Here is a 16,176-nt window from a genome sequence, read left to right on the forward strand (position 1 = left end):
ACACACACCTATAAGTTTGGCTTCCTCTTCAGTAAGTGTCTTGCTGAGATAGGTCTTCTTTTTCTTCAGAGAGTTCCCAGAGGGCAGAGTGGCTCCCGTGTTGGGCATAGGAGGCTCTCCGTCCTTCTGTTGCAGAGCATCTGCTATCACCAGGAAGGCCCGCAGACCTATGTTCATACGCTGGAGCACAGAGAGCACAGCATCCTCACTACGGGCCAGTGGTGATGGCAAATTGAGTAAACGCACATCCCCAGTCAGTGAATATCTGGAAGATTCTTTCTTTAAACATTCAATAATTTAGTTATTCTCCAAGGATTATTGTTCTTATAGTTTCTGATGTACTATTACAACATGTACTATATTTTACTGTAATTTTTAATATTTTGGAATTATCCAAAACGTATCCACTTCCTCGGTGAGATAATGTCTTTACTGTGAGATGAAAACTGGTGCATCAGAACCAGAGATTTATTTCCCCATGTATACTGCCTTATCAAACTGTTTTTCTTAAATTTTATTACAATTTCTTGTATCTTTCTTTTTTCTAATTATCTTTCTTTTTAATTTTTTGTATTTGTCTCTCACTGTTTTATGCTATATGTCTGACATTTTGTTGAATGTGCTGCTGCTGTTTAGGCCAGGACGCTCTTGTAAAGGAGATTTTTAATCTCAATGGAGGCTTTTCCTGGTTAAATACATTTAAATAAAATAAAAAAAAATTACAAATACGCTCGACTGCCAACCGGCTTGGTTGGAGCTTCAGTCGTGCTCTGCTAACGGAGGTTAATGTAGCCGCGAGCCGCCAGCCTCAAGCTGAGAAGAGGAGACAGCCAAGAGGTCGGCTCAGCTCACTTCTTTTTCAAGTCAAATACATCTGGAGAAGTTTTAAACTTAAGTGTCAGCACTTTGGGTAATTACTTAGAGATCTCCCCACTGGAGCCACAGCTTGATAGAACTTTTTTTTTTAATACGCCCCAAGATCCCTAAACAGACTGTGTCGATTCTAATGATTTATTTTGCTTCTAATGACCAGAATATACACTACCATTCAAAAGTTTGGGGTCATCCAGACAATTTCGTGTCTTCCATGAAAACTCACTTTTATTTATCAAATGAATTGAAAATTTAATAGAAAATATAGTCAAGACATTGATAAGGTTAGAAATAATGATTAATATTTGAAGTATTAATTTTGTTCTTCAAACTTCAAACTCAAAGGAAGGCCAGTTGTATAGCTTATATCACCAGCATAACTGTTTTCAGCTGTGCTAACATAATTGCACAAGGGTTTTCTAATCAGATATTAGTCTTCTCAGGCGATTAGCAAACACAATGTACCATTAGAACACTGGAGTGATAGTTGATGGAAATGGGCCTCTATACACCTATGGAGATATTTCATTAGAAACCAGACGTTTCCACCTAGAATAGTCATTTACCACATTAACAATGTATAGTGTGTATTTTTGATTAATGTTATCTTTATTGAAAAAACTGTGCTTTTCTGTGAAAAATAAAGACATTTCTAAGTGACCCCAAACTTTTGAACGGTAGTGTATGTCACCAGATATGACATACGATCAACCGACTGCACCTCTTTACTCCAGCTGAAATATGTCCGACTCAAAAGCTCCGCCAGAGAACATACCGTTCGATTATCTTCCTCGCTGACTGAGCACTACGAATAAAAACTGGAATGCTCATCCTTGTAACATTGCCCAGGGGATACGATGTTAACCTGTGTGCGACTGTGGGCGCATGATTGAATGTCTGCGTTTGCTGTCTTTACCTCGGGGTTGAGACTGAAGGCTTTGGCAGGTTTCCCAACACTCAGCAGATCAAATATGATCTCCTTCATGGCGAAGTCCAGTTTCTCCTGAACAGAGGACAAACACAAAAGGTGTTACAAGTGTAATGTTAAAATATAGTAATGTCATATTATGTGAAAGTATAGCTCAGGTGATTAGTAGTGATTTCACACTTATTGTGGTGTAAGGCCCATTATTGTATGTCACCAATAGGACATTTATATATATTTAAAAAAATTAAACAGGCAGGATAAGGTAATGTATGGAAATATTAAGTCTTATTTATCTACATGTTTTCTTCACAATACATGTAACATATGCCATTTGGTAATTGTGTTTTATCAAAGCATTTGTAAAAGGTGCTAAATATTTGTTGTGTGTGTGCTTTTGACTAGTTACTGCAATTCTGTCAACTCCGAATTTCTTATTAAAAATCGAAAGAAATGTGAATACATTCTTTATTTACAGAATAAATAAATCTTGGAATCTGGCACATTGTTGGCTCCACACTTAACACAACAAACACTTCTCAACATTTCTCATGGCCGATCGCAGAGTGTTCCAACTTTGTGTCTGAAAAGCATGTGCAAAGTGTGATACACACCTGTGCAATGAACTGGATGATCTTGACAAAAATATTCAGAGGCATGTCCCTGGGCACAACGCTCCGACTCCCTTTGGGGAACAGGGTGGAGGTGATGGACGTCAGACGACTGGGGTAAGAACGAGAGACAGAGAGTGGGGGGAGGGGGGGAGAAGTGTTGAGACACAAGTTAAATACCTAAATACCTTCTTGCAAAATCAGAACATATTTCTCTTTTTATTGAGAACAAACAGCACCACCAAAGTCCTCTGCATTTGCTAAAACATCACACTTGTTAAAGCACAAAGAAGAGGCATAAACAGAGCTAACGTTTTTTTTGTACCCTCATTTGTTCATTAAACAACACTAAACACTTGAAAAGTTAAAGTTATATCTTACACATCTGGTTGATAATAATGACAACATGACGTGTGGCTGTTACCTCTGTGTTCCAGTGTTGCTCTCGCACTTTATCCGGATCATGTAGACCCACAGCAGGCGGTAGAGTGACTCCAGTGCCACGCGGGCCATCTTTGGATCTCTATTCTGCATTCAGACAAAAGATTTATCGTTTAGTTTCCCCAGGTGAAGTATTTCACAACACTCGCATATTACAAAAATGCTTCACATGGATTACTCTGAGCCAAAAATAATTTGTATTCCTCATATATTATACCTTACCAGGGCTCGGTATCATATAAATGATTTCCCAATTGATTACATTCCGATTCACAAGGTGCCGATTCTCAGTGAACTACTGCTGGAACTGTACAAAGAACCTTTCAACCTTGTTTATTTTCTTCTTATTAAATTATTATTAAATCTTCATTTAACCAGGTGAATCCCATTGAGATCAAAAATCTCTTAAAAATTAGTACTACTGTGTGACAATGGCCACCATTCACATGTTTACAGATGATGTCAGCCTGATTGGTATACGAGCACCACAGAGCAGATCAGCTGTTAGACGGTGCCGATGTGTTCGGACTCCACTTTTATTTTCACAAATCCATTTGAAAAGGCATCTATTAGAAGATCAATCTTGGTATTTTATTACTTTATATCAGATCATTTAAATGAAGAGCAATTTTAATAGTTTTCTATTCATATTTTTTTAACCAGCCCTATACTTTACATAAATGATTTACTATATGCATTACATACACTGCTTTCAGCGCCTGTATAGTGATGTTCATTGTGCGACAGTGTGATAATAAATCAAGTGATAATGAGTCTGTTCTTAACCTGCAGTTTTTCCCTCAAGGCAATACATCCTGTTCGTTGCTTTTATGCTCAAAGAGGTGTTATGTCACGCTGGTGCAGCGGTGTGACATCAGTATTGCGTGCATGTACTCTTTGTAGATTTGTCAAAATCATTCTTCATGTTTTGCACATTGTTTCTGTGTGTGAATAAAACACTCGGTGCTTAGATCTATACAAATATCCCCATCCCTGGAAATTCTCCCATTTGCATGCAGACAGAAAGGCTGACCTTGAGGTTTGAGAGGCAGTTGTTGAGGAAAATGTGCCAGCGGCTGAGGAAGAACTGCTTCTGACTGACACACAGCAGGCAAGTCACGAGAGGATACAGAGCCTGGGGGTGCAGAGAGAAAGACAGATGGGAGACATTTGCATCAGGCTTAAAATTCAAAGTTCATTCATTGAATGTAAATATAAAATAAAAGCCTCGGTCTTCCTCAATAGTGTTCTACATGCACGCAAATCGCAGCCTGTTTGCTTTGAAACCGATTTTAGATGCGGAGGCTTTTATTGATGTTAGTCATTAAATAATTAGGAATCATTTATTGGAAACTGAAATAATTTCTGAGCTCCTCCTTTATCATCTAAAAGCAATGAGCAATTACATTATTTCAGATTAAGCTTTTCACAATCATGTTCCGATTGTTTCAAGCCTCATAAATCCCTCATTAAACAGTTTTTCCCCCCCTTCTTCAATCATCTATGTCTTCCTCTGGAATTAAACGCTTATTTATCTTTCCGTTATATTGTCTTTCTGTTTAATTAATTCATGGACTTGGAATTGTGAACACTCCCCCCACCCCCCTCAATTTTATGACAAAATATGACTCGACAACAGTTAGAACCACGGCACGTGAAAAGAAAACTCAACATACAGGAACGTGAACTTGGTGTCTAGTCTGTCCCATCATCTGGTCAGGGTATGGAGACAGATCGCTGTTACACATGAATGCCTTCAATGACGTGTGCGAGTCCAGGTACGCCCTCGTCATGAATGGTTATGGAAATGCTCGGTTTGAGGAGCGCATTTACCTGTCGCTCCTCATTGAAGTTGGTATTTGTTATCTCTCTCCCTTTCATTTCTCTCGCTCAGGTACTCAGCCTGCACCACATTACTGTCATTCCTCATATGTATCCATTCTGCTCTGACATGGCAGGTTATTGTTTTGTTTGTATGCATGGATGCCTGCGCGCTATTTGATTAGAAATGATTTGTGTGCAGAGAGGTGTGTCGGGACTTGAATGCAAAAATTGCGCCGAGTATTTGGAGAATCTAACAAACCTCCTCAAACGTACAGGTATTTTTTGTAGCATGTATCTCATACAGGTAATAATTTTGTTTGTTTTTAAAACAATTAAAAGGTACACCTTGGGGCATCAACCACTTGATATTAACTCCTTGAGATGTTCCATCCCTTTTGTAGCCATCTGATCTTTCTTTGTATAAATCACTGCACAATATACATCCTAGGCCTCGAGTGCACTTCATTTATTTTGTATTGTTCTTTTTATAAAAATTTTTTAAACCGTTTGTTTCACGTCAAGTTTGTATGTATTACATGTCGTCCTTTCTGGGGATCCCAGGAAGATTAGCGGCCGCTAAGGCGTCAGCTAATGGGGACCCAGTTAATAAACTTAACTTAATAAACAAAATGAAAGAAACATGCATAGTGGCAGAATAGCATGTCTGCAGCCCTGAGGACGTTAGTTCCTACCACAGCAGGAGATACCCGGGTACATATCACTATTGACACATTAACACCAACCAGCAATAATGCAGCACATTTGTCATCTTATCTGTCTATCCTCAGCTAATGGAATACAACCCCAAGGTGAGGCAACACTAGAAAATGGAAAGTTACCTCAGTAAGCAATACTCAGCTGCACTACAAGAAATTAACCAACTACTTTAAAGAATCTTCTCCAAATGAGTGTTTGTATCTTGAAAAGAGAAAGATTAAAGCAGGTTACTGCATAAAAAAAAAAAAGTCACGCAATTGCATGTATGCCTCCGCCGACCGGTCAAGTTGCAGTTCAGTGTCATAATTATCATAATAATTCTTGAGTTATGGCCAAATTGCTTGACCTTAAGAAGAATTTTGTAAAGCAAGTCCCCTCAAGGAGTTCTTTAGATATAGCGTTCACGAGAATAGGACAGAAGGACGGACAATCTGAAGACATAATACCTCTGACCTCTGACCACGACCGCTGCCTACGTGGAGGCTCATTTGAAGAAAAAAGACTTAAAATATTTAGTAAAATAAAATAGGAAATATTTGTGAGGAAGATTTTTTGGTTACCAGGAAATATGTTGTTAATGTTTTTGTCTGTTGTTGCACCCTCCGCCATGACACATTCGTTGTATGTGAAAACATACTTGGGAATAAAAGGTTCTGATTCTAATACTTTTTTAATCCTGCATTATAGATTATTGCCTGTTGCATTAAATAATATTGCCAGAAATAAGATTTCTTTTTACAAGCAAGCACTTGAAATGATGAAGAAACTTGCAAATGACACGGCAATACAACATGTAAACCATACTTTGGCATTTCATTTTGACCTCTTTACTTAAAATGTAATCAAACATCTTTTCTTTTTTTTCCTTTACAAAATGTATCAACACACTGGCGACGAGGAAGATCTTGGGTAGAAAATGACAAGAATAAATATGGAAGAAATTTAAATCATACCCTCTAAAATAAAAAGGCAATTTGGTTTGAATTGTCATCAAACACTATTACTAAGCTTGTTTACAATATATTTAGCCACGGCTGGTTTATAGAGGGAACCATAAAGTGCATTTTTGGATGGATGAGAAAAACAACACTGAATGGAAATGCTATCGACTCGATTATTGCCTCACATTCATGGTTCAAACCTTTAAGGTAATGTTCATACCAGTCCTGAACATGTAACAGTTTTTTTAAAGCATGTTTGTTCGTGAGAGACCGCTATCTTAATAAGGGTACTGCTTCTAAAATGTCTGTGCACTGCGTACTGCACTCCTGTCTCCTTTCCATGGAGAGATAAAAGCCCACATGTCGAAGAGTTACAGTAAGTGCTTTCACCAATTGCTGTTAATGGAGAGGAAATGAGGAGAGAGGAGAGAGAGGAGAGAGAGGAGCAGCGATGAAACAGAATAAAAAAGGAGAAACTCACCAGAGAGTGTTTCTTCCTCGAGGACAGGTCCAGTGTGGTATCGTGCAAACTTTCGACAAAATTCCGTAGACACGGCACGTTCACCTCGTTCTTCACAGACTGGAGGAGGATACATAAAGAAATAAAGTGAGCTTCGAGAAGTGTGTTTGCCAGACCCCAACCCTCCCTGATGCATACAGACAGATAAGACACTATATACAGTATATATACTGTATATATATATTTATTTTTTATTTAATATATATATATATATATAGATTTTATTTAATACATATATATATACATTCATATATATCTATATATAGATATATATGTATATATATATTTATTTATTTGTTATTTAATATATATATATATATTCAAGCTTAATTTTCTCAAGTTATAAACACTATATATTATTCCTGTACAGCAGAGAGACAATAACTACAGTTTGACTGGCTTTAAATGAATCCGAAAAAAAGCAAAAGTACAGCGAGGTGCTCTCAGCAGTACAAAATGAAATGCACTTACAGCAGCTACAGGAACAAGTATCTCCACGAAGAGTCCGGCTAATGAGTGTTTAATATCTTTGTCCTTCACTTCCAAGAAATACTGCGCACACTCCTTAGGAGACAAAGAGAGTAAAAGACGGTTACAGACACAATGTATGTACGTGATAATGCCGTGAATGCAAGGTCATCGGTTCTAATCCCCGTATCGTTACGGCTGAGGGAAATGAGAATCATTTTCAAACCACTGAGACTAACATCAAAGGGGCAATGAAACGCCTAATTACTCTCCGGGAACCTCTTGATAGTCATCGCTTTTTGATAGCACTAAACTGCTTCCAGAGATGAATATGTGCCGAGAAAGAGCATTTCTGTTCTGTAAAATACTCCCAGAGATTCCTAAACCCCAGCCGTTGTACTATCTATACTGTTGGTATGTAAAAATCAAGATAAGAGCCGAAACTGATTTCAGCTCTACCTGCATGAACTGGAATGAGGCTTCGAAGTCTTCCACCGGGTACATTTTGATGCGGAAGAACTTGAGCCCCATGATGAGGCTGATGGTGGACTGGATGGCGTAGGGGCTCTGCTCCTTCTGTCTCAGCTCCTTCAGCTCGGAGATGAACTTCTTCCTCACTGCTGGGAACCTGCAGAGTAGATAGATGGCAACCAGATTGTGACCGGGCGCTCTCTATGGAGGGTTCTCAAGTGTTTTCATACCCGGGTCTCAGGTGAGGGGTGGTATGGTGAACGGAATAACAAAGTGTGTTTTTTTGCTCATATTAAACTGAACGCCGACTATACTGTATTGTATTCACACAACTTTTTGCATGTGTAAGAAGTTGTGTACGCTTGTGTGCGTATGTATCCAACATCCAAATAGTTTTTTTTTTTTTTTTTTACCAACAGTGTTCTGCAGGCCTACATTTAGAATGGCATCTGGACGGGTGATGTGGAGGGAATGTGTCTGTGTGTGTGTGTGTGTGTGTGTGTGTGTTTGTGTGCGCGTGATTCTTTAGCTGTTTTTTTGGCGTGTGCTTTCGCATGCTTCACAGGGGTTGCCACAGCAGTTAAGTAAGTGGAACAGTCTTCGCCTTCTGTGTAACGAGTGTTTCAATAATATACACATAAACACTGTGGTTTATAAACCAAAGCTGGTGGAATACACACGTAATGCCAAGAATAAAAGTATGTGCCGGTGTGTGCTTAACCTTTTCACAGCCCTGTGTTTATATAGTACAAACAAATAACACTGATAGGAGTGTTAGAAATCATCCAGGAAGCTTCATCAAGTGATGAACCCACCCACGACCCACACAGTGGACAGTCTGCATTTAATAAACCAGATCAAGGATTGACTTTTGAAGGTTAGGGAAGGGGTATGGGAGCGAATTATGTCAACGAGATAGAGGTGTGTGTGTGTGTGTGTGTGTGTGTGTGAGTGTGTGACTCAGCCGTCCTGTGAACCCCCTCCATCACAGTAATAACTTCCTAGAAAATGGGAACAGTGCTCATCTCTCATCACAACATTACACAGACAGAGGACCGTCACCTGGAGTGTCATTATCCTCAGTTGCCATCAGCGCACACACACACACACAGACACGCACACACACGCACGCTCACGCTGTAACAGTTTAGTTCCACGCCTTCCTTTTTGTATGAGTTGTTTTCATCCTGTCACTAACTATCATGTCATTCCAGATCCTGCTTCCCATCTCGTCAGTCCAACTCCCTTCACCTGCCTCTGATCACTCCCTCGTTAGTCCCTCATTCCCTTCACCTGGTCTTCACGCCCTTCTCACCTGCAGCCCATCCCCTCATTAGTCCCTGTCTACTTAGGTTCCCTCACTTCCACTTGTCCTCTGCCACATTGTCTTGTGTTTTTCCGACCGAGCCCTGGAGCGTTCCATAGTTTGATTATTCTGTCTGTTCCGATCTTGACGACGCTTTCAGTAAAGAATCTTTATTTGAATTATCTGTCGTGAGTCGTGCATTTGGGTCCACCCTAATCCCGTCGTGACACACGCACAGTAAATAAAGCCACATTTAAAACTGAATTGTAGATATTTGAGTAATATCTTGTGAACATTGGCCACAATTTAGGACCGTTTGTATCACTTTGAGTAACTCCATCCCTGTATAGCTGTAACACTCTGCATCTTCATTAGCCTTGAAATATTATTATTTTAGTATTATTATGAACTTCAGAAATGATTTATTTGGGTATGTGACAAATGGCCTCCAACAAATGTACAACAAACAATGTGAGAAACCTAATGTTGATATACAAACATTTACACTGCATGCACTCGTAAACACGCTGGCAACATAAACAGTAATTGTCACCGTACCTGGACTGAGCTACAACTCCCACGACTTCAGCGTAGAGGTCAGCCACGATGTGCATGTTGCCTGTGTTGGGTCCCAGATACCTGACAAGTGAAGACAAGACATTCATATTATGGTATGCAGTGCTGTGCAGAGTGTACATTCATGTTGATGTCAACACCACGTGTGAATATGTTGCAGTGGGTCAGAAAGTTAAGAGAGTATTACACCGTGAATACATTCTCGAAGATTATTTGTGTTTCTACATATGATCCTTCTTACCCTTCTTTGTATTTGAAGTGCTTGAACGTCAGGTTTATGACTTCTTGGATGAGTCCATCCAAAAGTGGATGGAGAGGGATCTGTATTTAAAAGAGAAAAAGTGTTGTATTATTATTATTTTGTTCCGATTTCCTTCTTTTAACTTGATGAATCTGAACATTTAAGTAAAACAATACGACCAAATAGAACGCAGTATTTCTATGTTTCTGCTCACAGTCTGGGGAAGTTAATGTGCAATATATCAGAATATTCTTGACTGGATAATTTTTGTATTTGCATTAATCTATATACAGTTTAACATGAGTTGGCATTGCTAGTAAATGTAGTCAATTGAAGCAGTAACTTCCAGTGTTGATCGAGAAAGCCAAGTTCTACGACGGTGTCTACATGTACCAGCATGCATTGCACACAAGTTTCTCAAACACGGCGTCTTGCACTGCTAGTGCAGACGCCGCCTCGGCCTCTCTCCACTGCATCTCTTCGACCTTGTATTCGAATAAACATGTCCGAATACTTATATTTGGGCTAAAAATACAAACTGAAGTAGCCTGTAGTTGCTCCTCGCATCCAACGACATCACCATAACCTCAAAGGAAGACGCTGAATGCAGGAAGAACTGATTTTGCACATGCAAAACTCAGCGTTCTCCATCAAAACGACACCGATTGTTATTGCCAAATTGTTTTAATTGACTTCTGTACTGCACTTTGTGACACTTTGTCTGTGATAGGTACAATATAAATAAACTTGACTTACTTACTTACTTATTACCTTCGCATTGAAAATGCGGAAGGTTATGTTTTGATCGCCGTGTATTTATTTATTTATTTGTATGCGTGTTACTCGCATAACTCAAAAAGTATTAAACCGAATGGCATGAAATTTGGTGGGATTATTGGTTATTATCCGTGGACCATTTGATTAGATTTTGGGATCGATCGGGTCAAAAGTCAAGGTCATGAAAAGGTCAAAATCTTCATTTTACCATTACGCGGTCAATTTTTATCCAATTGGCATACAACTAATGCCAACATGTTCATAATTCAATGCCCAATCTTGTGATATGCGAAGGTATGCGCTCTACCGAGTGCCCGTTCTAGTTGAGGAATGTAACGCTTCAATTGACAACATGTACCATCAACAGTGAGTGGATGTACACAAACATTTCCCTTTCATTAGGGAAGAGTGTGTTGAATATCAAAACATGTTCCCTGACAAATATGACTTAACCAGTGCAGCTTTGTTTCTAGAGATTTAAATACTGTTTGACGACAGACTTTTCTGTCGTCAAACAGTATTTAACCCGTAGTGGAAACAGTAGTAACCCATTTATGCTAATAAATACGCGGAGACAGGTTGTTCACGCTGTACATTGAGACTCACCTGCTTCAGCACCTCTATAAGCACGAGAGAAAAGATGAAGTCTATTGCCAGATCTCTCCTCTCCAGTAAGTAGTCTTTCTGTTGCTCATCACTGAAACAAAGAGACAGATAGTTAGTGTTTACACTCAGTGTTAGTGTTGACCTTTTATGTGCAAGCTCCTGTACTTGCCTTTGTAAACAACACACACGAGAATCATCATTTAACAAATTGCCGCTAATTAATTAATTGAAGGGACTATCTGGTTGACTAGTAGCTGTGTTTACTCAGGATGCAGTGTCTTTGAGTTTTCGAAACACGCTTTTGCCTTTAATAGTGGTTTTTTTCTTTCTTCAATAGCAGTATTTCTTCAGTTTAGACGTCTTTTTTTCTGCTGTTTGTGTGGGAGGGCTGAGTGCAGTTACTCCAGCATTGCTTATTGTCTTTTAAAGTAATGTAAGTTTTTTTTAAAACCCGGATGAATACATTAAATATTTCATTAGAATATAGTCAACATTTTTCTTTTTTTGACCATGCAATTTTTGTACAATAAAGTGTATAAAGATAAGATGAAGATAAAGAGGTTTTTATTGTCATTGAAATTTCGTTTTGAAGGCCCCCAACCAGCCAGCAGCAGCAAACAACAGAGATAGACAAGTACAAGATAAAAAATACACAAGAAGAATACAATAAAATAAACATTACCAAGTAAAACAAGATAGATGTGTGCATTTGTTTTCCACAGTGCAATTGTGTAAAGTGTCAAGTGTCTCAGTTATATTGTTACAAATGTGCCGTTTTGTGTCTCACTTTTTGGACTTGGTGTTGGCCCGGGGGCGATACTCGTGGGACTCGTCCTCCAGGCCGTTCTGCCTCTTGTACCAGTCAAACAGAGTTCTCAGGATGGACGGCAGGCAGTACTCTGCCAGAGAACTCATACTGCTGATCAACTGCACGGCAGATGCAGGTGAGCGAGAGAGAGAGAGAGAGAGAGGTTAATCCCACTCCCAAAATAAACAATGTGGATGCAGAGGCTCGATGTGGATGACAGAGGAAACCGTGTCCACGTCAGCTGCACGCACCTGGTCGAACTGTGGGTCCTCTCCTCTCTGCAGAGATTTATTAAGTGGCTTCTCCTGCGAGATGAGAGCAGACAGAAGGGAAAATATTGACGTCGCTGGAAATCGAGAGCGGGGAGATATTTTATGAGGAAACTTTGTAATCAGAACTCGGGCTGAAGCTATATCGATCATTTTAGTAGTTGAGTATTCTACAGATTGGCCGTTTACTAAAATGAGTCATAGGATAAGAAATACTTTTGATTCATTGATAGATAGATAGATAGATATATACTTTATTAATCCCCAAGGGGAAATTTGTCGTGACAGTAGCAGCAACACACAAGAATAAAAACAAAACACAAAATATAAGAAACAGGGATGAAAGATATAGAAGTATACAAGTAAAATAAAAGTAAAATACAAACTAAACACAACAACACTGTCACACCAAATACCAAAAGCTTAAATACAGACAGAGTGCAAAAAGCAAAGTGCGTGTATCCGTGCAGAGCACATGAAATGAAATGTGTGTGTGTGTGTGTCAAACAAATGAGATGTGTGAAGTGCAGATCAACACTATGATCTGGCAAGAGGTGAACTGTTATAGCTGCCAGGAATGTTCTCCTGTATCTGTCCTTGTGGCAGCGGAGCGTGAGGAGACGTTTGGAGAAAGTATAAAAGACAAAATAAGACGGTTCTCTTAAAATAAAGAACTACGGTAATTGATTTCCTTAATAATATGTGAAACCCATTTAGGGTCATATCATCTTCTGGGTTTAAAAAAACAAAATAAACAATCAAGTCACTGAAGGAATTGTTTCAGCCCTCATCAAAAGTCAGTTTCACTGCATTGTCAAAAAAAAAATTGAATATGCAATCTCTCCACACGTCAACCTGTACAGTCTGGAAATATTGAAGACCCTTTAAACCTATGATAGTGTTGTGATTTGAGCTAAATATAAATGTGATTATCGGCTAAGTGCTTCAAACAAGCTCAGGACCGACTTCACTACTTAGTATCAAAATAGCTGCTTAGGCACTCACCTTGTTATGTTCATGAAACATATCAGGTGTTCAGCACTAAGTGCCATAAACATACAAAATCATTAACGTTTCGATTTAAAAACAATAATAATAATAAAGAATAAGCCCTAATTAAACATTTAAACCCAAAGAAGAAGTTACTGGACACAAAGGTAATATGAAAGAGGTTGGGTTACACTACGTCAAACATATTTGGTTATGTCTGCACGCAAATATGCAAATCAAGGACAACCACATGGAAAACCATAACTTTGTTTTGATCATACCCCACCAAAATACACCTTTGTTCTTTTTTAAATGAATTGGGGGATGATGAGACGTAAAATGTCTGTTTTCCACTCAGGTGGAGCAAATACCTTCATTTCCATATGGATTAGGAATTCACTCCTGAGACTTGCAGTTTTTAATACACCCAAATGTTGGTTGGTGTTGATGTAGCTCGTAGCACTTAAATGCACCAGAGGTTATAGGAAATGAGAGAAAACAATGCAATATACTGGAGCGTTGTGCACCACCAATGATGACGCCTGCAAAGAGGTCACAGTGTGTCTCATTGTGAGATGGAAATTAAAACACCTAGTTCCTTCTCCAAAAAAAAGATGAGATATTACTAATTATTATTCAGCATTGCTAACATGTTTCAGACAGAAAAGTCCTTCTGTGTAATGATGGGGTGAAAAGAGGTACGCTTAAAAATATGACGTGCATAAAAATAGATCCAGAAATTACAGATTGAAAATGTGTTTGGCCTTTTCTAAATGAGGTTATATTAATATTCGAGCCCCACTGCTGGGGATTTACTATTTACCACTGGGGCACATTGCAGGCATCACTGCCTAAGTCAACAGATCAGATACAACGTGTCCCTGAATGACGGTGTAACCTGAGACAGCTGGAACGGCAAACACAGACCAAATGAAACGATGACGCGGATGCAAAGTCACTCACCAGAGGTTCGGCCATGATGATGCGAATCTTGCGCTCGGAGAGCAAGGTGAAGTTGGCGAACAAGCTTTTGAGGACGAACTCGCCCGGCTTACTCTCAGGGTCCACATTGACAGGCGCCATGACGACAGGACCCTTCCTCTCTCCCAGGGTTCCGCTGACTGGTGGGAGGGGGGGCTTCAGTCCCACTGGAGAGGCTGAGGAGAGTCAGGAAAACACCAGTGAGTCCAAGACACGCGAGGAAGACATCGCCATTGTTCCTTGTCCTACTTTTACGTGGGGCATAATTATGCCCTTTATATTTTAGAACCACAGTTCTCACAGTTTGGAGGTTTATGGGGTTGCAAGAAAAAAAAAAGGCAAATATGTGAGCCATTGTTTTAGCCTTTATTTCTTTTCATTTTGAGAAACTGGCATCGTTAATTATGCCAAATGATGTAATGGTGGTTCCTGCTTTCCATGTGTCCATGGATGTACAGGCAACTATCACTGGAGTGCTTTCATACCGAGAATACTAAAAACAGGATGAACTAGAACGGGCACTCGGTAGAGCGCATACCTTCGCATATCACAAGATTGGGCATTGAATTATGAACATGTTGGCATTAGTTGCATGCCAATTGGATAAAAATGGACCGCGCTATGGTACAAAGACGATTTTGACCTTTTCATGACCTTGACCTTTGACCCGATCGATCCCAAAATCTAATCAAATGGTCCCCGGATAATAACCAATCATCCCACCAAATTTCATGCGATTCGGTTTAAAACTGTTTTTGTTATGCGAGGAACACACATACAAATAAATAAATAAATAAATACACGGCGATCAAAACATAACCTTCCGCATTTTCAATGCGAAGGTAATCACAGATTCTGCATTCATGAAGAGGAGCATCTTTTTTTAAAAATGATTTCTAAGTAGATTTATGAATGTTTATTCAAATTAGACATTGGAGATGATATCCTCAGAATTTGTGTTTGACTCAATCTAAGAACATGCATATCTGTCGGGTAGGATTTAGACCAGGGTTACACGTCTTTCGGTAAAGGGTTTTTAATGAACACGTTCTGCAGCTCCGACTGCCACAATACAAACTCCTATTATCTTCATCAAAGAACCTCCCGACACTGACACACACCCTCATGCTCATTCTCCAGCCTCTTGTCTTAAATGACCTCATTCATTGATGACCAGGAGTCGTCCGTGTCAGAAAATCTATTTGTCATTTCTTTCTGTGAAGTTAAAATTCCTGTCATGACTTATATGTGTTGACTGTGTTCGACAGGCAACACCGTCAAGGCACACAGACCAGACACACACGCCCACACACACACGCCCACACACACACACACACACACACACACACGCTTAGCAGACCATGTTTTCATTCCTCCCTTCTGATTACATCATTAGGGAGACTGGGCGCTATTAATTCCTGCCAGATGTAATGATAAACACACCGGGAAGGATAGATAGGGAGTGGCTGAAGTTTAGAGAGATTAGTGAGAGACAGACAGACAGATATGAGGATGGATGGGGAGGGCATTTCCTGTCACGCGTCTCCAGGAATATTGACATGCCCTTAAAATAGAACGAGCTATGGCGTCGGTGAGTACAGCATAAGAGCTTAAGCAAGACTTTGTGGAGACTGTGCATCCACTATGGATTATTATTAACCATATGTCAACCAATACAGTTTTCGAGAATAAAAAACCCACTCAAACAACAGCCGAAGAAGAACAAGGTGCATAACACACTTTCCATAAGGTGGAATAAAGCTTTAATTCACCAGAGCATTTCCCAGAAGTGGCTAGAGTGTGTGAGCTACCAGGTCTAACTGACCTTTTT

At 39.5% G+C, this 16,176-nt stretch overlaps 1 protein-coding gene across 1 annotated transcript in view; it reads right to left on the minus strand.

Annotated features, from left to right (window-relative positions):
• The window catches only part of fryb (furry homolog b (Drosophila)), a 58,017-nt gene that overhangs the window by 30,672 nt on the left and 11,169 nt on the right, over window positions 1-16,176 (minus strand). Inside the window, exons 2-15 of the mRNA XM_056444610.1 lie at window positions 14,328-14,521; window positions 12,357-12,410; window positions 12,085-12,224; window positions 11,298-11,388; window positions 9,915-9,994; window positions 9,656-9,736; window positions 7,780-7,948; window positions 7,324-7,416; window positions 6,814-6,912; window positions 3,884-3,985; window positions 2,834-2,937; window positions 2,413-2,521; window positions 1,790-1,876; window positions 9-180 (exon numbers count right to left, since the gene is read on the minus strand). Coding sequence (XP_056300585.1) covers window positions 9-180; window positions 1,790-1,876; window positions 2,413-2,521; window positions 2,834-2,937; window positions 3,884-3,985; window positions 6,814-6,912; window positions 7,324-7,416; window positions 7,780-7,948; window positions 9,656-9,736; window positions 9,915-9,994; window positions 11,298-11,388; window positions 12,085-12,224; window positions 12,357-12,410; window positions 14,328-14,521 — 1,575 coding nt within the window. The remainder of the gene's footprint in view (window positions 1-8; window positions 181-1,789; window positions 1,877-2,412; window positions 2,522-2,833; window positions 2,938-3,883; window positions 3,986-6,813; window positions 6,913-7,323; window positions 7,417-7,779; window positions 7,949-9,655; window positions 9,737-9,914; window positions 9,995-11,297; window positions 11,389-12,084; window positions 12,225-12,356; window positions 12,411-14,327; window positions 14,522-16,176) is intronic.

This window comes from Pseudoliparis swirei, chromosome 3 (assembly GCF_029220125.1).
Source record: "Pseudoliparis swirei isolate HS2019 ecotype Mariana Trench chromosome 3, NWPU_hadal_v1, whole genome shotgun sequence".
NCBI classification, from domain to species: domain Eukaryota; kingdom Metazoa; phylum Chordata; class Actinopteri; order Perciformes; family Liparidae; genus Pseudoliparis; species Pseudoliparis swirei.